This window comes from Lynx rufus, unplaced genomic scaffold (assembly GCF_022079265.1).
Source record: "Lynx rufus isolate CCGP_SWC_20201006 ecotype Redwood Valley unplaced genomic scaffold, mLynRuf1.p SCAF_4, whole genome shotgun sequence".
NCBI lineage: Eukaryota > Metazoa > Chordata > Mammalia > Carnivora > Felidae > Lynx > Lynx rufus.
In genome coordinates, this window is record NW_025814856.1 from 155,820,060 (window position 1) to 155,841,107 (window position 21,048).

At 45.3% G+C, this 21,048-nt stretch overlaps 1 protein-coding gene across 1 annotated transcript in view; it reads right to left on the reverse strand.

Annotated features, from left to right (window-relative positions):
• Window positions 1-21,048, reverse strand: part of DENND2A (DENN domain containing 2A) — an 86,659-nt gene that overhangs the window by 52,243 nt on the left and 13,368 nt on the right. The window contains exons 3-5 of the mRNA XM_047096782.1: window positions 17,731-18,885; window positions 4,120-4,247; window positions 1,785-1,906 (exon numbers count right to left, since the gene is read on the reverse strand). Coding sequence (XP_046952738.1) covers window positions 1,785-1,906; window positions 4,120-4,247; window positions 17,731-18,885 — 1,405 coding nt within the window. The remainder of the gene's footprint in view (window positions 1-1,784; window positions 1,907-4,119; window positions 4,248-17,730; window positions 18,886-21,048) is intronic.

Genomic DNA, 21,048 nt, shown 5'->3' on the forward strand with positions numbered 1-21,048 from the left:
TGCTAATTATCTCTTGTGCTGGATTATTCATGACAACACTCTTCCATAGGAGGAGAAAAAGAGCAGTTAACTGGCTTCGGCAAGAATTACAGTAATCGGCTTGGTTAGGTAAGATCCACCCCTCATGGTGGAGTCTACCTTCAACTCTCTTCAGGAAGACTGGTGGCAGAAAGATTCCCTGTGTGACCACTGAGCACAAAAGGCATGCCTCGTGTGCGGACCCCCCACCTGCCAGCAAATGCGTGGAGCCCAGAGAGGAAGATGGCTTTTCTTAGGCTGGAAATAGATCCTGCAATGGGACTGAAACGGACACCCGGGGCCTGGATTTGGCCTTCCTTTACTTAATTTCTTCATCAATTACACACTGTAGAACAACCACTAATGGCGGACACAAAGAAAGAGAATATTGAGGAACTTCAGGAATTCATAATTTAGCTGGGGAGGTTTTTAAGATACATTACATGACTTAAATCAGATTTTAAATCATCAACGTCAGAGATATCATAATGCCGTATACACAATTTGGTGTAAAATGAACACTTTAGCCCAATGAGTAAGAGGGGAAGAAGTTCCAGTGGCTGAAATGGCCTAGAAACTTCTTGAAGGAGGCAGGATTGATCTGGGTTGTAAAGGATGGGGAGAGAAAGACAGGAGCCAAAAGCAGATATAAAAATGACCTAACACAGGGGTGGGCAAATGTGGCCTCTGGGCCACATCTGGCCCACCACCTGTTTCTATACAGCCCATGAGCTAAGAATGGTTTTTACATTTTTTAAATGGTTGGAAAATAAGTAATATTCCATGACATGTGAAAAGTATGTCTGTAATAAAGTTTTATTGACATACAGCACATCCATCTGTTTGCATATTGTCTACAGCTGCTTTTCACTATAATGCAGCACTGAGTAGTCACAACAGAGTTCATATATTTACCCTCTGGTCCTTTACAGAAAAGGTCTGTCAATCTGGGCCTAGAGTATCAGAGGGGCAATTTGTATGCTTTTGCTAGACGGGAGCTTTTGTATGTAGGAAGTGTAGGAAATTAGGTAATAATGGATGCCCAGGGATCAATTATGAAGGATTATTTAATGCCAAGCTAAGGAATATAAATTCAATCCTCTTGGCAATGAGTTGAAGTTATCATTCACATGAGTATAGTTATATTATCTATATGTACCTAGTACAAAATTTCAAAAGGTTCAAAACGATATTCAGTAAAAAAAAAAAAAAAAAAAAAAAAAAAAAGAAAGAAAAAAAAAGTCAGTTTTCCACCTTGCCCTCCAGGTACTCACATTCAGACAACTCCACAGATATACCCACTCACTCTTAGGTTCCCTACAGGGATATTCCTCTACATACACAAACATATTTGAGTTTCCATGTACGTATATTTTTCTATTTAAAACCTCACAGATGGTGGCATGCTATAAAGGTACTGTTTCTGTATCAGAACTTTCAGTCTTATATTTTAGACTTTGTTTTAGGTCAGGCTACTCTTCCTTACAGTTGTATAATACGGATGTGCTATCTTACTTACCCAGTTTGGGGAGGTTTCTGACCCAGAAACTAAAATGTTATTTTAGGATGTTTGGTTCAGCAGAGGGTTTCCAGGAGAACTAGAGGCAGAACTAGAGCAGGCAGGCAGCTGATAGGCAAATCCAGGAACCCAGAGGTGAGGGAGGCCTGGCACTCCGGTGTAACCCACAGCTCGAGGCTGCTCGAGGCCACCATGCTGGGGGTGCTGGGGACCCCTCTCCCTGCACCACTCCCCGGGGGGCTCATACCTTGGAGGGTGTGTCAGGAATGGAAGAAGTGGGAGAACCAGGGAAGTTCAAGACACACTTCTTCCCCAGGCAGCGACCGTGCAACTCCACGTCCTCATAAGGGTTTTCCTTCATTGGTGGATCTGTGGTCAAAGGCAACAAGTCAGGAACTGGGAACGTTACGGAAGTTTTCCTTATCAGAGAGCCACCCAACGTCTCGGCCTCTCCTGGTGGGGATGTCTGATGTCTTGCTATCCATTCACCCCCTTCCTCTTGGACCCTGGTTTTCGCCGGAGTGACGAACACACACACGCCAGAGTGTGTCCCCCTTCTTAGATATATGGAGATAACTCCATTCCAAGTTCAGAGCATCAGTCAATGTGAGCATCCCCAGTCTCCGCCTCAGTGTCCAGTTCAGGGAAGGGCTCACATCCCAAGCTTATGCCAACCAGTGCATGGCATTCCTGGGCTATGAAGGTGAAAAAGGGACCTAAACCAGTCTCTTCAGCATGAACCTCGGCATTTTTGTTGGGTGCAGAACATGGGCTCTCCTTCCCAACGGGAAGTTACAGATTCCAGGGAGCTGACGGCAGCCATCGTGAAGACCATAGGAAACCCGCCGAGAATGGAGCTAGCCCGAGTGATAACAAGGGAGAAGAGGGGCGCCTGGCTGGCTCAGTCAGTGGAGTGGGCAGTTCTCGATCTCAGGATTGTGAGTTCAAGCCCCACACTGGGTGCAGAGCCTACTTTATAAAAGGTGGGGTCAGGGGGAGGAAACAAGGGAGAATAGGCCAGTTCTGGTCACATGAACCAACAAACTCCCTTGTTATTTCAGCTGGGTCTTCCGTTCTCTGTAACTGAAAACTTCCCTGTTAGGTACACACTGTTAAGAGAAGTCTAGACCTCATACCCGCTTCGGACCTGGGAAGCCTACTGCGTTGGCAGCAACCCATCTCCCAAACTTGGACGCTATAATTCAAACAGTCTATGGTGAAATTCATAGCTCAGCTAAATATCTATTCTGCCTCAAGTCTCGTGTTTCCTCCTACTGTGGAGTTTGTTCTGGTATTGATGATTCCATTCACGTATGTATATGTGTATCTGCCCTACCGATCCCTTGCATGTGGCCATGTACGGGTTTCTCCCTCTTACCAGCTCCTTTCTTCCCCCACTCCCACCCTTGACCCCAACATGCAGACGGTGGGCTGACCTCACACTTCCCTGAAAACTGTGATATTCCCTGAAGGCTACTGAACTCACTAATTTATTGATTTTATTTCCTTTTTAACTCACTAATTTAAATGCAAACAGAGGTGCCTGGGTGGCTCGGTTGGTCACATGTCTGACTTTGGCTCAGGTCATGATCTCATGGCTCAGGAGTTCGAGCCCCACATCCGGCTCGCTGCTGTCAGCAGAGGGTCCACTTCGGATCTTCTGTCTCCCTTTCTCTCTGCCCCTCCCCTGCTATTTTCTCAAAAATAAATAAACATTGTTGGGATGAGCACCGGGTGTTAAATGTAGAGGATGAACCACTGGATTCTACTCCTGAAATCATTATTGCACTATACGCTAACTAACTTGGATATAAATTAAAAAAAAAAATTCTTAAATAAAATATTAGCAAATGAAATCCAAAATAAAATATAAACATTAAAAAATAAAGAAATGCAAACAAACTTGGTGAATCTGAGCTCCACTTTAGAATTTAAAAGAACTTAGGCCAAAGCTACTTTTAAAAATAGTAGACATTCATTTTAGTCTGAATTTTGATGCCCTGTTACTGTCACACTCCTACAGATTCAGGAAGAGCGTGGTGGCCTTAGTTTTCCTTCATTCCGTAATCCCTAAATTTACTGAGCATCTGTTACAACCCAGGTACTTTCCATTCTATTTTCTCCAATCCTCAGCCCTACAATGTAACTGTCATCGTCTTTATTATACAGATGAGAGAACGATGTTCAGAAAAGTGAAGTCCCCCACTCACTGTTATACAGCTAATCAGGAGCAGAGCAGAGATTTAATCACAGCTATTCAGACCCCAGGTCTCCAGTGTTTCCCACTGCAACATGCTGCCTCCATGGCCATTCAGCACCAGTCCTTCCTCTTTCCTCTCCGGTCCCACTTTCTCTCATATGTCCCTCCGTGGGCCACTCTGCCATGCCCCTACCTGCTCTCTTGTTCATCTGAGTACATGTATTTCTTCGAGACTGTGTGTGTGTGTGTGTGTGTGTGTGTGAGAGAGAGAGAGAGAGAGAGAGTGTGTGTGTGTGTCTGTGTTTCAAGGGGTCAGCCCCATTTCCTCTCCCCCTTGCCAGAGACAGACCCGGACTCATACACAGGTATGTGGGCCTCTTACCTAGAATGTCCTCGTAGACGTTCTCCTCTGATAAAGTGCGTGTGAGCCCCAACTTAGTCTGTGCGTACCAGTCCACTCTGCTGTTCTCAGAGGAAGATTGCAATAAGTCTTCAAACTCATAGGACTTTCTGGTTTGTACAAGATGGAAAAACCAAAAAACAAGAACTCAAGTCAATTAGGCTGGCCCAGAGATTATATGCCCCCAAATTTTCTTCCTGCAAAGATTTCTATTAACGAAATCAACTCTGTTTCTTGTAAGAAGGTATGAAAATCCTTACATAAGAGGTGTGGCTTTTATCTGAAAGAATGTTTATGCTGTTACGCTGAGTAAAGGGAGTCAAGTACATATTAAAATACAACCCCAACTTTGTAAGCACACATATACATAGAAAAGAAGTGAAGGAAGTGAAATATACAGCTATATCTTAGGGCTAAGGAATGGCTCATGGCTTCTTTTCACTTTTACTTTCTGGACTTTTTAAATATTCTGCAATGTTTACAGAGCATACATTAATAATCGGAAAGGAGCAGTGATGGCCAGTTCAGAGTGGACCAGAGGCCTGGGCCCCCTTCTCACTTCTCTCATTCAAGTGGTTATTATCAGAATGAAACCCAGAGGCTAGCTGAGACACCCCAACTCCCTCACGCACTCCCCCTGCAGAGATCTGTGCAAATGTGGTAAGGATGATCAGTAAGGATGATAAATAAATGGCTATCACCCTCACCACACCCCCTACATCCACAGGAGCTGTCCCTGTCCTGCTGGTGTTGACCTAATGCAAAGTCCAACCCCCACCCCCAACATAGACAGTGGCTCACCTTGAGTTTCTATGATTTCTTTAGCTTTACTGAACATTAGGAAGGTTAGGAGGTAGACCATACTGTGGAACATACAAAATATCAGCCACCTCACCGGTTCATTCCACCTTTCCCTTTTTTCTCCTCTCTCCTTCTCCAAAGTAACACACAACTTCCCCCCAGTTGGACCAGAACAGCCCTGTCCACTCAGGCTCTCGAGGCTCATCTTGTCCGTCCAGGGGACTTGTCAGGAACTCGCGCTGAACACACTCGGGCCTTCCTTGAATGGAATTTAGTCCACCCACACTCCTGAGGGCACACTCCCCAGCTGGCCTTGACTTGGTCCTAGCCCTTCACTCCTCCTGGTATAGGATGGTCACAAGCCTCCCGTGGCCCAGGAGTCACGGCTCCTTACTCTGGGCACCCGTGTCTAGCACAGCGTCCTGCCCATGCTTGACGTAAACTGTGGCTGACTACGTAGAAGTGTATGTCTTTGCTTCTTACCCATGCTTCCAATCTCTCTCTGCCCCTGGGGAAGGTGCCCTCTGGTGGCTCTAAGATTAAACAGATCAGTACACAGATCCTAGATGCATTGTTCACAAGCCTTTTAACCTGGGATGAACTACTTAACTGGGCTGAAACTCTTCCTCCTGACTTGAAAAACAGGAATTATCTCATAGGATTGCCCAAAGAATAGAAAAGAGAAAGTCTGTAAAGTCCTTAGCACCTAGCAAACATGCAACAAGTGTTAGCTGTTACTATTACCGTGCAGTGCTATAATTACTTACGTAGCAAATGTTTTATGTTGAACATGAACTATGTGAGAGGCACTGTGCTCAGGGTTCCATAAATAAGGAGTGACTAAAAGAATCAGAGTCCCTGCCTCAGAGAGCTTACATTCCAGGGAGGAAGACAGGCGTTCAAGCAGAGCATGCACAAATACATCGAATAATAATAACCTGTGTTAAGGTCAGTGATGGAAAAGAACAGGGTGTCACAAGTGAGACTATCAAGGAGGACTTGACGTAGATTGGGGATGCATCTGGGGAGGCTGACAAAGTCACTCATTAAAGCTGAGACCTAAGGATACAAAGAAAGACCTCAGTTGGGGCGGGGGGTCGGTGGGGGGAGAGTGGTCCAAGAAGAGGAAAAGGCACCTGTGAAGGTCCTGCGGCAGCGGAGAACTTGGTGCATTTGTGGGAAAGGTACACAGATGCTGGGCAAGGCTGGATTGTAGGGAACAGGGTGGTGAGTGCGGTGGGAGGAGACAGCAGAGCCAGGCAGATGCCATGTGCCTGCTTTCCAAGCTTTGGGGATTTGCTACATTTTAAATCTTTCCCTCTCCACTAGCTCCTTTCCCTCTTTAAACGCATAGAGGTTTCCTCTAGAAAAACTTTCATTGGAAGCAAGGACCCTTGCAGCTCTGCGGATTTCTCACCTTCCTTGCCAAGGGTTTTAAGCTGGTGGGGGTTGGGGGCAGGTGGAGGAGGGAGGAGCCTAGGCTATCTATCAGTTTACCTGAATTCACGGGTTTTCCTTCTTTATCTTCTCAACCTGGCCTCTGTAAGCATCCCTTTTCTGAAGCTGCCCCCTGAGGGTCACTACTGAGTTTCTGGTAAAACCTAATCACTTTCTGGGGCATTTCTTTATGTGACACCTGTTAGTTTCAATAGCATAAGGCTGTGGTGCTCAAAGTGCAATTCTTGGGCCAGGGCTGGTGTGCCAATGACATAGCTACAATAATTGAGAATAGACATTTAAAAACTTTTTTTAAAAAGTTATTTTTCTCTTTGCTTTAAATGTAATTTCTACACCCAACGTGGGGCTCGAACTCAGGACCCCAAGATCAAAAATCTCATACTCTACAGACTGAACCAGCCAGGTGCCCCTGTGCTTAGAAAATTTTAAAGCAATTTGACAGAACAAATTTTTAAAAGACAACTGAGGCTTGTATATTGTTGTCTTTTTCATTTCATTTCTCTGGCAATTCCTTTTGTATTTTACAGAAGTATCATTCAGCAAAGGATTGCAAACACAGGCACACAGGCACCCTCTGGGGTTTGACGAGCTGGGTGCAATGCTGGCCCCCGGCCACTTCCCCTTCTCAGACAACTGCCTGTGTCTTTGCTTGTAGCTCTCTCTTCCTCTTTCTCTCCCTCTTTCTGGGCTTTGGGTGTTTCCCCAGGTTTTTCCTCTCTAGGCTTCTAAACTTGAGTATCTCCACATCTGAATTCATCATCCCTAATCTCTACCTCACCCTTCTCCCTTCTGAACCTGAACTCAGCACTCAGGACAGGAACATAAAGAAAGACCACGCTTCCAGCTTCCAGCCTAGGTCCTCAGGGCCTTAAGTCAGGCCATGAGGCCGAAACTGTCACCCGTGCCCTGAGGTGCCTGATGCACTCACGGAAGCTCCTGCTGCGAAGGAAGGGCTACCTCTCCATAAACCCCTTCTTCCTCCCCTTGAGGTGTCCAGCCAGGAGAGGAAGGACTGTGCCTCAGAGCTCCCACAGATGTGGTCTATGGGGTGGAAGCGGGTCTGAGCTGTTTTCTCTACGACGGGATCGCACTGTGCTTTGTGCCCACCCTGAACACTCCCTAGTCGGGGATGCCATTAGCCCAGGCTGGGGGATGGACGCGTGGTGGTCCGTGGCCCAGAGCAGAGTGAAGTTACCGGCCTGGAGTGGGCCATACAGCTCCTGGGTTTCCCCCGCTGAGCTAACCGGGTTCTGGTAGCTCAAGTCCCCAGCATGCATACTACCTAGATTTGGTAGGGAAGATGCAAACTGTTCAAAGAGGCCACAGAATCACTCAACATTTACTGAGTATCAACCAAGTCTGTACTCGGATTACTACATTCAAACTTTGCAACAACCTTGTAAAGAATTACTATCATTAAACATATTATATATATGAGGAAACAGAGACAGGGGTGCCTGGGTGGCTCAGTCTGTTAAGCGTGGGACTTTGGCTCAGGTCATGATCTTGGGGTTCGTGAGTTCCAGCCCCACATTGGGCTCTGCACTGGCAGTACGGAGCCTGCTTGGGATTCTCTCTCTCTGCCCCTCCCCCACTGGTGTGTGCATACTTTCTCTCTCTCTCTCTCAAAATAAATGAATAAACTCAAAAAAAAAAAAAAAGGAAACAGACAGAGCTCAGATAAATTGCTCAAGGTCACACTGGGAGAAAGAGGTGGAGCCAGGGTCAGAAGCCAGGAAGTCTGGTCGGTGTCTGTGCTCTCCACAGCACAGGCACTAAGCAGAGCATGGAAGTTAAGTCAACGCAGGAGGAAAGCTGTGGTCACAAAAAGTTTTAAAACCTTTATTTACATATTAACTTTGAGAAAAAGGAAATTTCAAAAGGCTAATGATAACCACATCCAAACTGGCTTCTTTCTTATTTAAACACTTCCACATTCGTCCCACATCCAGCCCATATGTTTAATGTGCACCTTCTGGGGGTCGAGCTGAGCTCACAGCTAGCTGGTGAAGCAAAGGCAAGAAGTCCCTGCCTTTGGGGAGCCCACAGCCTGGTGAAGGGGTACACCTCCTCCCAGCCTGAGTTTGCTTCCTGGGCCTTCAAATTATCATGTGATTGAGGTACTTCTTAGTTTTAGAGATGCTGGGATGATTTAACTGGTCCACTGACATTTCCTGAAGTGGGTCACAACATATGTAATATCCCAGTTTTGACAACCAATGGCCAAATACTGTGATTTCAAGTAGTATTTCGAAGGTTACCTGTGACTTTTGTATATTTTTGTAAATGAAATACTAAGATAAGAGCTCATCCCACATCTCCATTTGAATGACCCGTGGGAATCTCAATCCAAGGGGCACCTGGGTGGCTCAGTCAGTTAAGCATCTGACTTCGGCTCAGGTCATGATCTCAGGGTTTGTGGGTTCGAGCCCCGTGTCGGGCTCTGTGCTGACAGCTCAGAGCCTGGAGCCTGCTTCAGATTCTGTGTCTGTCTCTCTCTCTGCCCCTCCCCTGCTCATGCTCTGTCTCTCAAAAATAAATAAACGTTTTAAAAAATTAATAAATCCAAAATTGAACTCACCCTCCTATTCCCCCCGCACCCCAATGAAGACCGGTTCCTCCTCCAGTGCTCCTCAGCATAGGCCATCGCCCTTCGTCCAAATGTTTATGCCTTAAACCTGGGAGTCCCGTCCAAACCCCCTTCTCCTTTAGCACCTATATCTGACCAATTAACAAGAGTTCCACCGGCCAAGCATTCCTAGTATTCACTGCTTTTCTCAGCCCCCCAGCAGCTGTACCCTGGGCTTACCCCATCCCGCCACATACCTCCTCCCACCCCACAGTTACCCACCCTGTCTGCTGTCCAGGTGAGCTTTTCACAAATGGAAATCCGGTCAGGTCTCTCCCTTCTTAAAAAATGTGAGTTTTTAAGGAAGGTTTCCCATTCCTAGTAAGTGATAGGCTAGAACACTTCCCTGGTCTCCGGGACTCTTCTGGACCAGGCTCCAGAGGACCTCACACCCTTCCTGATCTCTCTGGCCACACCACTGCCTTTCAGGGCCTACAACACACTAGTCTTTCTTCCTCTGGGACATTCACCTGTTTCTCAAACTGAACACCCCTTTTCCACCTGGGAATCTCAGGTCTCAGTCCGAGTGCCACTTCCTCCCCAATCTGGCCCTGTTTCCATGACAGGCTAGATAACCCTGCTGAACATTCTCGTAGTGCCATGGGCTTCCTCGCGGCACTGAGTGTGGTTATAGTTACAGAACTGCAGAGTTGTGTGCTTCTCTTACTAGTACGTAAGGTCCACGAGGCCAGGGTCTCAGTTCATTTTGTTCACTGTTATGTTCTATTACTACACAGGTGCAGGATAAATGTTTGCTGGTTGAATACATGAGTGAATATTTAAATTTTTTTAAACATTTATTTATTTTTGAGAGACAGAGGGAGAGCACAAGCAGGGGAGGGGCAGAGAGAGAGGGAGACACGGAATCTGAAGCAGGCTCCTTGAGCTGCCACAGATTCTCTTCTTGTCTCCATGTCCAGTGACCACACACAGGTCTTTCCCAGGTCCCACCAGCTCTTGGGAAGGGCGTGTGTGCCATCAGGAGATGAGAGTGGGGCTAAGTAGGGGAATGCTTATGTTAGCTGGGCTCACACCTCCCCCATCAAGTGCTACTGCTACTCATGGTGGGCTTATGCTTATCTCTATCCTAAATCCAAAACAGAAATGCCAGTAGAAAACCCATCTTTATCCACCATTATGTCTAACGTCCAATCATTTCCGCCTCCAGTGGGAAATAAGACATGACATGGGGCACCGGGGTGGCTCAGCTGGTTGAGCATCTGGCTCTCCATTATAGCTCAGGTCATGACCTCATGGTCCCAGGATCGAGCCCTACGTTGGGCTCTGTGCTGGTTCATGGAGCCTGCTTGGGACTCCCTCTCCCTCTGTCCTTCCACCTGCTCAAACACTCATGCTTTCTCTTTTTTTTAAAAAAAAAAAAGCTATAGGGGCGCCTGCAAGGCTCAATCAGTTAAGCATCCAACTTTGGCTCAGGTCATGATCTCGCGGTTTAAGGGTTCGAGCCACTGTTGATCCTCTGTCCCCCTCTCTCTGCCCCTACCCTGCTCTCTCTCTCTCAAAAATAAACATTTAAAAAATTATTTTAAAAAAAGACTTGACAGTCACTGCTCTAATGTAGAATAACAACTTTCCTCTCTATTCTTTAAAAAAAAATTTTTTTTTAATGTTTATTTTTGAGAGAGAGAGGCAGAGACAGAGTGTGAGCAGGCAAGAGGTAAAGACAGAGGGAGACGCACAACCCGAAGCAGGCTCCAGGCTCTGAGCTGTCAGCACAGAACCTGACAGGGGGCTTGAACTCACAAACTGTGAGATCATGACCTGAGCCAAAGTTGGACGCTAAATGGACTGAGCCACCCAGGCACCCCTGTCCTCTCTATTCTTATTTCTGTTTTCTAATGCAACTGCCATTAAATAAAGAATTTACAAAATCAAGCTTCTCTCATGCTTTCCAAGTAACTTTGGCTTTGTCAAATTAATCAAACAATTTGCCCCTTTGAAGATTTTAAGCACTCAGTTTTTAGACATGGCAGTTACAACTGCCTCTTGGATGGCATGTTGACTGGAACAGTCATGACAGGAACAGACCACAATATGGCTGGTAAGTGAAATTAAGCACTCACTGGGTAATAGCTGAGGGTTGCTGTCCAACCAGACCACTCTGGGGATCCCTATCAGTCCTACCGAAGATGGAAATTATAGAATCAATAACAGCAGGCGTATGATTTGGTAGCCATATAATGACCCAGGCTTCCTGTCCTCAAAAAGTTCCGCAAATTGTACGCTAAAGCCTCAAGAAAAGGCTGAATCTATCTATACAATGCCAAATAATGTTGAAACGTTGAAATTTTGGTCAACATAGTTATTTGGCTTCATAAGGATCTAAAAACTCCATCATAGGATTAAATTAAACTAAAATTGAAAACCTGCATGCCAGGGGCACCTGGGTGGCTCAGTCAGTTAAGTGTCTGACTTTTAATTTCTGCTCAGGTCATGATCTCTGCTCAGGTCATGATCTCATGGTTTGTGAGTTTGAGGCCAGTATCGGGCTCTGAGCTGACAGCGTGCCTGCTTGGGATTCTCTCTCTCCCTCTCTCTCTCTGTCCTTCCCCACTCACCTGTGAATGCTTTCTCTCTCTCAAAAAAAAAAAAAAAACAAAAAAAACCCACAAAACCCTAAAAAAGCCAAAAACCAAAAAACTGCATTCCAGTTAAAACATTTTGGGTATACAGATACATGTAAATTCAGGATGCTGCTTAAAAAATAGTAACTTCCCTTGTTAAATGTAGGCCTTCAGGCATTCCTGCCAGAGTTATTCAATGCACGCCACAGAACATACACAACCAAGTTAATGCTGCTGTAGGAACCTTATCTTTGGAATTTCCTGACATTTAAGGGTTTCTCATTTCCCATTTTAGGATTGAAGGCATAAGTCCTTGCATTTAATTTCCTGGGGCTTTAGCGAAATGAAGAAAGGAGGAAGGGGAGAGAACACAGAACAGAGGAGAAAGGGAAGAGGAAAAAAAAAAGAAGAGAACGTCCAGAAAAAAGGCATTTTCTCAAACTGAGAATCTCAGTCCACTGGTTTGGCTCCTGCAAGAGTGGACCCGTCGGCCTATGAAAATAAGCTGAATACGTTCTCTGAAGTGCACAGCCTGGCCATGTAATTCTAAACCCTCCTAACCTCAAAATCCTTAATCATTTCTTTCTTCAGCCTTGGCTTGCCTCTCCTGCCTCAGAGAGGACAGTAAGTCAGCCAAATCCTGAGTTGAGCCTCTTCTTTTTTTTTAAGAGATAGGACCACAATAAAGAGCACACTTTATTATTTAAGTAGAAAGTGAACATCTTGCCCTAATCACCCCCATTGTACTATTTTAAACAAAAGGAAAAATCCAAAGCCAAAATTCTTAAACACAGCTGATGCAACCATAATCAAACTGGCCAAGAAAAATTTCATCTTTGGACTGAAACTAAGTAACTTTAGCTGGTTTTAAAGAGAATGCTGGAACACTGAAAAGAGCAGATGGTAGCTACGAGAGAAAAGATAATGGGAATAACTGTTCACCAGGTTGATCTGTCTGCACAATGAGGACACAGCAGAAAGACTCTGATTTCCCAGAACCAACCAACCTGCCCCTGGGAGAGGGGGGCTTTTTTTTTTTTTTTAACGTTAATTCATTTTTTGAGAGATAGAGAGCGACAGAGCGCAAGCGAGGGAGGAGCAGAGAGAAAGGGAGACACAGAATCCAAAGCAGTCTCCAGGCTCTGAGCTGTCAGCACACAGCCCGACACGGGGCTCGAACCCACAAACTGTGAGATCGTGACCAGAGCCGAAGTTGGACGCTTAACCAACTGAGCCACCCAGGTGCCCCGAGAGAAGGAGCCTTTTTGGAGGAACAGCCCAGGAAGGGCACAAAGAGCTGCTGTCACAACACACTGGGGGCATGAGCAGCGAGGTCACCAGAGCACTCACGCACCTGGGCTTTGGCACTGGTTTGGGAAAGGATTTAGAACCAGAGATGGGTACGAGCTTTCTCAGAACATCAACACGGAAGCTCTAAATGCTTCTATGGATTCTACATACCGATGACGCTAAAGCCTGGTGAAGACCAGTCCCATTTATGGAATACTGATACAAAAATCTTAAATAGAGTAATAAACCAGGACCAAATGGGAGTTCATCCCAAAAATGTAAGAATGGGTCAATATTAGGATATAAAGTCATTGCTCGTAGGTCAGAGGATAGGAACCATATGATCATATAAAGCTACTGAAAGTAACTTGACAAAATCTGACGTCCAATTCTAATCTTTAAAACTCTTAGTAAAAAAGGAAGTATAAATGAAAATACCTTGATTACATAAACACATACCTCAAACAAGAGTACCTGTGAGTAGAACACCAGCAGCATTACCATGAAAGTCAGGGAGGACACAGGGCTGTCCACTGCTATCAACACTATTACTTAACCCTGTTCTGAAAGCATTAGCCAGTATGACTCAGAGAAAAAGTTCAGAGATTTAAAAGAAAAGGCAAAATGATAATTCTTTGCAGACGATATTATATACATAGAAGATCCAAGAGAATCAACTGACAGCAACAGTAAAAAATTTCTTGAAGGGGTCTTTCAAGAGAATAACATACAGGGGTGCCTGGGTGGCTTAATTGGTTAAGTGTCCAACTTCGGCTCAGGTTATGATCTCACATTCGTGAGTTCGAGCCCCGCATCGGGCTCTGTGCTCAAAAATGAATAAACATTAAAAAAAAATAATAATAAACTAGGGGCACCTGGGCGGCTCAGTTGGTTAAGTGGTGGGCTTTGGCTCAGGTCATGATCTTGCTGTCTGTGAGTTTGAGCCCCACATCGGACTCTGTGCTGACAGCTCAGAGCCCGGAGCCTGTCTTGGATTCTGTGTCTCCTTCTCTCTCTCTGCCCCTCCCCCACTCACGTGCTGTCTCTCTCTCTCTCTCTCTCTCAAAAATAAATAAACATTAAAAAAATAACAAACTAACATATGTTGTGTGTGTGAAATTTGATAGTGACATCTAGAACATTTGGAACAATACATGCAAGAACAGTCAAGATATTTTTGAAAAAAGGAGGATAATAAGGAAACGAAAAAGGGGGTTATAATTATTACAAAGGTGAACAATTGGTCACTTTTTTTGGTGTACGACAGGAGAGTGTACGTAGTATGTCAAAGAGAATCAACTGATCACTAGGAACGAGAAGAAATTTCTGTAAGCTCTACTAGATATTCAACATATTATGAGGTTAAAATAATTAAAATAGTTTGGTGCTAAAACAGAAATAGCTACTCTAAATATTAAACAGAATAGAACCAGAAAAAAATAACAGCAGCTTACATTTATTAAGCATTCACCATATTCCAGGTTCTATTTTCACTTATGTTTACACATATTTATTCATCCAATCTTCACAACAAAGCTATGAAGTGGTTTCTAGAGTTATCGCTATGTTACAAAATAAGTAAAGTGAGGCCAAGACAAATTTAGTAGCTTGCACAATGTCACACAGCTAGTAAGTAGCAGATCTAGTAAGTTCTCTGGCCCTAGAGTCTTCTCTAACGCTATATGCTATTCACCCCAGCATTATATGTAAATTGGAAACAACTGAAGCACCTGTCAGTAGAGGAATGGTTAAATATGGTTTATCCACATGAGGTAAAGAATGTAGCAGTTCAAAAAGGAAGGTGAAAAAAAAAAGTGGCAGCACTGAAAGATCTCCGTGATATCCTATGTGAAAAACAGTATATATAGCAGGATTTCTTTTTTATTTTTATTTTTATTTTTTTTAATTTTTTTTTCAACGTTATTTTTTTTTTTTGGGACAGAGAGAGACAGAGCATGAACGGGGGAGGGGCAGAGAGAGAGGGAGACACAGAATCAGAAACAGGCTCCAGGCTCTGAGCCATCAGCCCAGAGCCTGACGTGGGGCTCGAACTCACGGACCGCGAGATCGTGACCTGGCTGAAGTCGGACGCTTAACCGACTGCGCCACCCAGGCGACCCCAGGATTTCTTTTTTAAAAGGACATAATTTATATCTATCCACCCCCCCTCGAATATGCAAACTTTTTCCACTGGAAGAGAACATAAGAAATTATGTTTCTTACAGCAAAACGATCCTACCTGACAGACCATGCTGAGTAGGAGAGTGACATGACTGAATATATTTCTAGAAAACTCCTCTGGCTGCTAAGGAGGAATATATTAAGGTGGAAGGTAGACAACAGATAAGTAGTAAGAGAGCAGATGGAATCAGATTCAAGATAATGTTTAAAACTAGAACCAAAGAGTTTGCTGATGAATTAGATGAGGGGTGTGTGAAAAAGAGACGAATCACAAATCACGCCTAGGTTTTTGGCCTAAGTGCAAAGAAGGATGATGCCTTTAACAAGATGGCAATTATCTGGCCTGGACTGGGATTTAGGTTTAGACACATTCAGTCCAAACTGTCAGATAACCAAATGGAGAACTGTGCAGGACATGACGGTGCAAACCTTCACGAGAGGAGGGAGTCAGGGCTGGAGAGATACATCTGGGGATCGCAAGCAGGTAACTGACATTTAAAGCCATGGGACTGAATGAGATCATTTAGGGAGTGATGTAGATGGAGAACTAGCTGCTCTGATCCCGGTCGATGGTGTGTCGGGCGTGTTGTTCCAACACTCAGGGAGAGAGGAGAACAGAACTGAGCAAGAGACTGTGAAGTTGGGCCACCTGGGAGGTAGTGACCTAGAAGCCCAGGGAGCACAGTGCTTCAGGTGGAGGGAGTGAAGTCGTTCCTCAAATGCCAAGAGATGTCATGTAAGAAAAGAACAGGGAACGGGCTGTTGGATTTAGTGAGATGGGGGTCACAGGTGGCCTTGGGTCAAGGGAAGTTTCACAATAAATGTCAAAAGCCCAACTGCAGTGAGTCAAGGGAAACACAGAGATGAAGAAGGGTGACCACAGCAGGCACAACGGGTTTGAGTTTTGTACTGTAGCTGGTTTCCAGATTAGTGGGTATCAAACCAGTTAGCACATAACAAAAATGGACTAGACATTAGTTCTCGAAGCAGAAAGGAAATGGTTTTCAAAGCATAGATTTTAACTTCAAGCATTCACATTTTATTATCTAATGTATTATTTTAACATTATAAAATACAGTAAAACCTTGGTTTGCGAGCATAATTCGTTCCAGAAACATGCTTGTAATCCAAAGTATTTGTATGTCAAAGTGAATTTCCCCTTAAGAAATAATGGATTCATTATTCCATTCCAGAGGATTCATTCCACAACCCAAAAATATTCAGATAAAAATGGTTACAATACTGTACTATAATACAAAATAATAAAGGAAATACAAAATATAAAGAAAAGTAAAACTAACCTGCGCTTGCCTTTGAAAACCTTCGAGGCTGGTGTGAGGGAGACAAGAGAGAGGAGGGTTATTGTGTAGGACGACTTTCACTATCACTAACGGATGATGACGACACTACATATTAATAAACTCTTGTCACAGACTGTATTTAAAGTAACTGGCAATTAAGGCAGCAGAGAAAAGGGTCTATATCTGCAGGCAGCCTGACCTAGAATGAAGCAAAGCATTCCTAGGCTTACTCTTGTATGGAAAAACAAAGGACTTTGTGCTTTGAAGTGACAAAATACACTCATGCCAGTTGTGGGCACCTTCCAGCTTTCAGAAAAATCACTGATTTCTGCCAAACGCTGTGGCATGAGACGGAGCATCCAAGCATGGGAGAGGATCACCCATAATTCTGCAGCGAGCAAGCGAGAGAGACAGAGACAGAGAGACAGAGAGAGAGGGAACGTTGGCTCAGGTGTGATCATGTGACATTCGGCATCACATACAACTCGTACTGCAAGATATCACTCGTTTATCAAGTTACGATTTATTACAAATGTTTGCTTGTCTTGCGGAACACTCGCGGAACAAGTTACTTGCAATCCAAGGTTTTACCGTATTTAGTGTGTGCATCTTTTAGCATGTATAAATGAGGAAACTGAGGTTTCAGGTTCAATAACTTGTTCAAGGTCACATAGATAGACTGTGACAGGGCCAAGGTAGACCCAGGCTGTGTGTTTCTAGAGCTCATACCAGGAAAAAAACATGAAAAAATGAGCCAGTGGAGATTCAAAGCACCATGCACGAGTTGGGGACGGTGGTGGCAGAATGAGTTGTTGGCACCAATTAGTTAATTGCCAGGGTTAACACGAGTTTTCGTGGAACCCTTGGTTAGTGTCAGAATGACAAGGACTTATCACATCCAAAGGTAATTTTTCAAAGCAAATACTCTTTTTTGGCGACAGAGAACACAAAACACATGCATCAGCTATCACATCTCCAGGTTTAATCAATAAACTATCTCAAGTCATGAATGGCCTCGACCAACTACAAGATCCATCAGCGTAATAAAACAAACAACGAGGGGCACCTGGGTGGCTCAGTCGGTTGAGCATCCGACTTTGGCTCAGGTCATGATCTCACAGCTCGTGAGTTCGAGCCCCGCGTTGGGCTCTGTGCTGACAGCTCAGAGCCTGGAGCTTGCTTCTGGTTCTGTGTCTCCCTCTCTCTCTGCCCCTAACCCACTCGCATTCTATCTCTGTCTCTCTCAAAAATAAACGTTAAAAAATTTTTTTAAAACAAAAACAAACAATGAGGCTCACAGCAGTTGTGATGCAGCATAAACTACTGGAGCAGACAGCCACCTGTCACCTACCTGTGGTCAGCACTGGGTTTCGGTCTTCCGGTCCACAGTCTTCTGTTCACAGAGGAGGGCGGGGGAGAGGAGGGCAGGGGAGGGGGAGGTAGAGAAGGCAGAGGAGGCAGGTGCCTCTTGTCCTTCCTGAAGCCTGGGTTCCCGTCCTTGTCCCCTTCTCCGTCGTGTTTGAACGTTCTCCGGGGTTTGGGCAGGGGGTTGATGAAGGGTTTGGCGGGGGGGCCCTCCGAGCCCCTGTCCGCACTCTCCAGGCTCCGGTCGCAGGGCCTCCTGCACGAGCCTTTCCTTTCCTCTGCAGCCTCAGGGGCGAGCTCCCTGGCTTCTAGGTCCCAGTGGTGGGACCTGAATTCAGAGCCACGCCAGCCCCCTCGGTTCTCAGGAAGGGCGGGCCCCTCCTCGGCCTTGTCCGGCAGGCAATGTGGGGAATAACAAGTCCCTGGTAACTGGGGATCCAACCCTGCCGACCCATCCTTCAGAGCCTGCTCGAGTTTCTCCACCTGCCTCAGCACGGAGAGGCTGTCATTCGGCAAGCGCTGTTTGCCCGGCCGCGGCTCGCGGCCTCTGCCCAAGCTGGGAGCCGGCTGCTCGGTGGGCTGGCTGAGGTCTTGCCTCGGCTCTGCATCCTGTCCCCTGACTTTCACAAGCCCTTTATTCCTCTCATCCTCCTTGCTCTCTGCTTCTGGCCTGGTTCCATCCTGAGCCTCTGTGCCCCACGCTCTCACACCATCACTGCTTCTCCCCATCACACAGGACGTCAGGTAATCCTCTTGCCCGTCTGCTTTCCTGCCGGGGGCAGGAGCGGGCAGCTCTTTTCTCCCTTCCCATTCGGATATCTTGTCCTTTATGCTGAGGGGCTTGGGCCGGGCCCCGCCTCGGGCAGAAAGGCACGGGTTCTCGACACCGCCGAGCTGCCTCTTGCCTCTTGCCTTGCTGGCTTCTTTAGCATTGAGATCTGAAGCTGAGTCGCTGATGATCATATTTGAGCTGAACATGTTCTGCTGAAAACAGTCCACTCTTGACTCTAGCATCAGGTTATTGAGACTTTCCAGTGAGCTCCTTGTGGGGGGTGAATCCTGATCAGTCTCTGGGGAAGGAATGGGGGACCTAAATGGCCTTCGAGGGTCTTCCCCAGCCTCTGGACCTTCCACCTTGACCCTGGACAAGAAAGACAAACACTGGGTGAGGCATTCTTGGTTATTGTTCTTGGCTGCTCATAAAGATTTGCTAAAACTTAGATATAAATGTTATATGCTAGTTGTAAGTCACAAACATTGAAGCCACCACTTTAAAAAGATCACTTTGTTGGGACACCTGGGTGGCTCAGTCGGTTAGGCGTCTGACTCTTGATTTTGGCTCAAGTCATGATCTCACTGTTCACGGGACTGAGCCCCCCATCAGTGGGCTCTGTGCTCACAGTGCGGAGTCTGCTTGGGGTTCTCTCTCTCTGCCCCTCCCCTGCTTACTCTCTCTCTTTCAAAAATAAATAAACATTAAAAATAAATATATAAACATTAAAAAATTATCTTGAAAGAAAAGCAGAAAAACATTTTTAAGCTAGTCTAATGAGAACAGGAGTCTCTATGTTTTTGAATACAAAACATTCTTCCACCAGCAAAGGTTATAACTAAGCAGAGTGACCTTGGACATGCCGTCATTAGCAAGCACACATGAACCAACTTCATGGTGCACATTTTTTGAATGGGTGGTTCTGACAATATAGGAATTCTGAAACTCCAGTTAAGGTTCACAGTGAGAGATGGATAATTTCATGCATTTTGTTAGTATTTAGCTTCCTGTTCGAAGACTAAGAGTTATTTACATGCAGACTTCTCCCTCCACTGGGACATTAGCACGTAAATTGTGTTGCTGTGCACGGTTACACAGCATAAATTAGAAACCTGTGCAAACGCAAACACATTTTCATATTTTAAATATGGCTATCAAAGCAGAATTCCTGATTTAAATAAACGATCAGAACGCACGAGAGAGTGCTTACAAAAGAGAAACATATTTTTTAATTGCCCTGTCACCCCTGAAGACGTTAGCATGAATTCAGATATCAGTCAGAAGCAAAAGCAGAATCAGTTTGTTGACATTTTACTGAGAGTTCAAAAGGCAGAAGTGAAAGTCCTTACTCTCACAGTGCTAGAAGCAAGATGAAGAGACAGGACAGACACGCATTCAGAGAGAACAATTCAGGTTAGTTCATGCTTAAAGACAGTGGATGAGAGGGACGCCTGGATGGCTCAGGTCACGACCTCACGGTTTTGTGAGTTCAAGCTCTGCACTGGCTCTGTGCTGGTGGCATGGAACCTCCTTGGGATTCTTTCTCCCTCTCTCTCTGCCCCTCCCCAACTCACGCTGTCTCTGTCTCTCTCAAAAATAAATAAACTTAAAAAAAAAGACAGTGCATGATAGAATAATAATCATTAATATCATATGTACTGTTAAACATCATTGACAGCAAATAAATATGGCTTTCGAGTCAGAGGGACCTCAGTTTCAATCTTGGCTCCATTTTTTTTTCATTTTAAAATAAGAAACCTCCCTCCCTTCTCTAGACTGCAACTTGAATGGTGCAGAGGCCAAATTTATCTTGTGTTCTGTGCCTAGTACACAGTTGGTAGTCAATATTTACAAAATGAATGAATGGATGAGTTAATATTGGTCATGTTCCCACATTATAGCACACAGTGTAGGTTGTGATATTACTACGTGGCAAGCAGTGTTTTTAAATTTTTTTTTTAAGTTTATTTACTTTTGAGAGAGACAGAGAGAGAGGGAGAGAGACAGAATGCGAGTGGGGGAGGGGCGGAGAGAGAGGGAGACCCAGAATCCAAAACAGGCTCCAGGCTCTGAGCTGTCAGCACAGAGCTTGCCGTGGGGCTTGAACTCACAAACCGCGAGATCATGACCTGAGCCGAAGTCGGCACTTAAACGAGCCACCCAGAAGCCCCGGGCAAGCAGTGTTATTGTAGTGATTACCGCTCTTGTCTAAGATCCCAAACATCTGGAGTGACCTCACAATCACTGAGGCCCTATGTAAAAACTTCTGAAAAGGAGAAAGGATGGCTTGCTGGAAGACTGCACTGGATTTACGAAGCTCAAGCAAGAGAGGCAGGGGTGGTGAAACCAGATGCAGAGTGCCTTCTCCACACAGTTGCCGCACCCAAGAGTTTCTCAAGGTCCTGTTTCCAGGACTCTATGGCTCCAGAAGGGATTCGGGCCTGGGGTGCAGAGCTGTGAACAGCCCAGCGGTCATCAACCCCTCTGAAGAATGAGACAATCAGAGGAAAGGGCTCCATCTGGACAGAAAAC